This window comes from Protobothrops mucrosquamatus, unplaced genomic scaffold (assembly GCF_001527695.2).
Source record: "Protobothrops mucrosquamatus isolate PMUCROS unplaced genomic scaffold, P.Mucros_1.0 scaffold_13, whole genome shotgun sequence".
In the NCBI taxonomy this organism is placed as follows: Eukaryota; Metazoa; Chordata; class Lepidosauria; order Squamata; family Viperidae; genus Protobothrops; species Protobothrops mucrosquamatus.
Genome location: NW_015386089.1, coordinates 1,114,061 through 1,116,194, shown reverse-complemented (window position 1 = coordinate 1,116,194; position 2,134 = coordinate 1,114,061). Strand labels below are relative to the sequence as shown.

The 2,134-nt window shown below is 40.6% G+C and overlaps 1 protein-coding gene across 1 annotated transcript; it reads left to right on the top strand.

Annotated features, from left to right (window-relative positions):
• The first annotated feature begins 207 nt into the window (after positions 1 to 207).
• LOC107294383 (olfactory receptor 5C1-like) lies at positions 208 to 1,137 on the top strand. Its single transcript, XM_015823651.1, has one exon. The coding sequence runs from the start codon at positions 208 to 210 to the stop codon at positions 1,135 to 1,137; it is 930 nt and encodes a 309-aa protein (XP_015679137.1).
• Positions 1,138 to 2,134: the final 997 nt, after the last annotated feature.

The window sequence follows — 2,134 nt, the reverse complement described above, 5'->3', positions numbered from 1 at the left end:
TGAGGTAATTTAAAATTTGTTCCATTCTTGTTGTGTTCTCCACATAGAAAGGGAAGAGAGCATATCCAGTCCAATGCTTTAGAATAGCTCCAAGACAGTGGGGGAAAATAGGTTCAAACAGTATCTTGACAAAAGGAGAACTGAGTCAAATTTCTTGTGGGATGAGGAGAGGAAGGGTATGATGTGATTTTTATGCCAATAGGTACAATGGCTCTTCATCACAATACCACCAAGGTTACTGAGTTTATCCTCCTGGGCTTCACTTCTCAACGAAACCTTCAGCTCCTTCTCCTCAGTTTCTTCCTGCCCATCTACCTCCTTAGTGTGGCAGGGAATCTGGGCCTAGCCATTCTTATCCGAGCTGAACCTGCCTTGCACACGCCCATGTACTACTTCCTAAGCCACCTGGCCCTGATGGACCTGTGCTCCAGCTGCACTGTAGCCCCCAAAATGCTCCTGGGGCTCTTGAAAGGTTATGACACCATTCCCATCCCAGCCTGTGCCCTTCAGATGTTCATCTTTGCAGCTATCTCAGATGCCGAATGTTGTCTCTTGGCAGCCATGGCCTATGATCGGTATGTGGCCATCTGCCGCCCATTGCACTATGCAACTGCCATGCCACAGCATCTCTGTCATCTCCTTGTAATTGCTTCCTATGCAGCAGGGATGACCTCTGGAGCGATCCATTCCAGCATGGCATTCCGCCTGCCCTTCTGCGATGCAAATACTTTGGACCATTTCTTCTGTGATATCCCTCTAGTTCTGGCTTTGGCTTGTGCAGACACACAAATTAACCAGCTCTTACTTTTAGTAGTGTGTGGAATTATCCAGAGCATCACCCTGTTGATCATTGCAGCTTCCTATGGAATTATCCTCTGGACTGTAGGACGAACAGGATCACTTCGAGCTATGTCCACCTGCGGATCTCACCTTACAGTTGTGGGGGTGCTTTATGGAACCCTTCTCTTCATGTACCTACGGCCTGATGATACCTATGCCCCACAAACAGACAAGATGACTTCTGTCTTCTACACAGTAGCCATACCTACTCTCAACCCTGCCATATACAGTCTTCGTAACACTGAGGTCAAGCAGGCAGTCAAGAAGAGGTACAACAAGATATGTCATCAAACATAAAAGCAGCACAAGTACAAAGGAGGGAAAGAACATTCCCAACAGATTAGAATATCCTTCCTAGCCTAGTGTATTCCATGGACTCCATGGTTGCAAATTGTAGATCTGAAGATTATAGGAAATGGAATATAACACATCTAGAGGGTAATTATCAAATGTATCTAAGAAGAAATTCTGTTGAAACAGCAAGACCTGCTTCTGGATTTTTGTGGAAAAGGTGGAGAACTGAAGATGGCTCCGCTAAAAGCAGAGCTAATGACGACAGAAGAATGATGAGTAGACCATCTCTTCATAATTTTTCTCCAGAGAAGGAGAGGACTTGAGATTGCACAACAGCAATCTCTGGCAGCTTTAGAATTGTAGAAGATAAAAGAAACCCATCTTTTTGCTCAAACTATGGTTGATGTCTTTCTGAAGGACACTATATTTGCATACTTCCTTTTATAATCACTTTTGGAATTTGTCTTTAACTACTTTTTAGCTATTAGGACTACTGTGGCTAGATGGGAGAGGAAATTAATGACTGCCACTGTTGGTGTGGTTATTCTCAAACTTTGAGGAGGAGGAGGAGGAGGAGGAAGAAGAAGAAGGAGAAGGAGAAGGAGAAAGATGCAGAAAGTTTCATCTGACAAATAGTATTGGTATAGTATTGGTGTAGTGAAAAGAAAGTTCAGAACAGAATTCTAATTTCTTGTCATGTTTTCCATTCTATTTTTTTTTACATAAATAATTTAAATTTATTTATACTTACATTTAAGCTTCTAAGCACTTAAAAATAAGCATAGAACATTTTTAAATGAAAATAATAGTCTTCAGAAACTCCATAAGAGCCACATACAAAATCAAAAATTGTTTTGTACAGAATACAAGTTCGACTAATAAGCAACCTATAAATGTCAGAAATTATTTTTTAAAGTTTTATTTTTTTAACAGAGTTCAATAATAATTATTCAACAAAAACGTGTTGTCTGAGTATCTTATTCACTAATACAAATTAAAT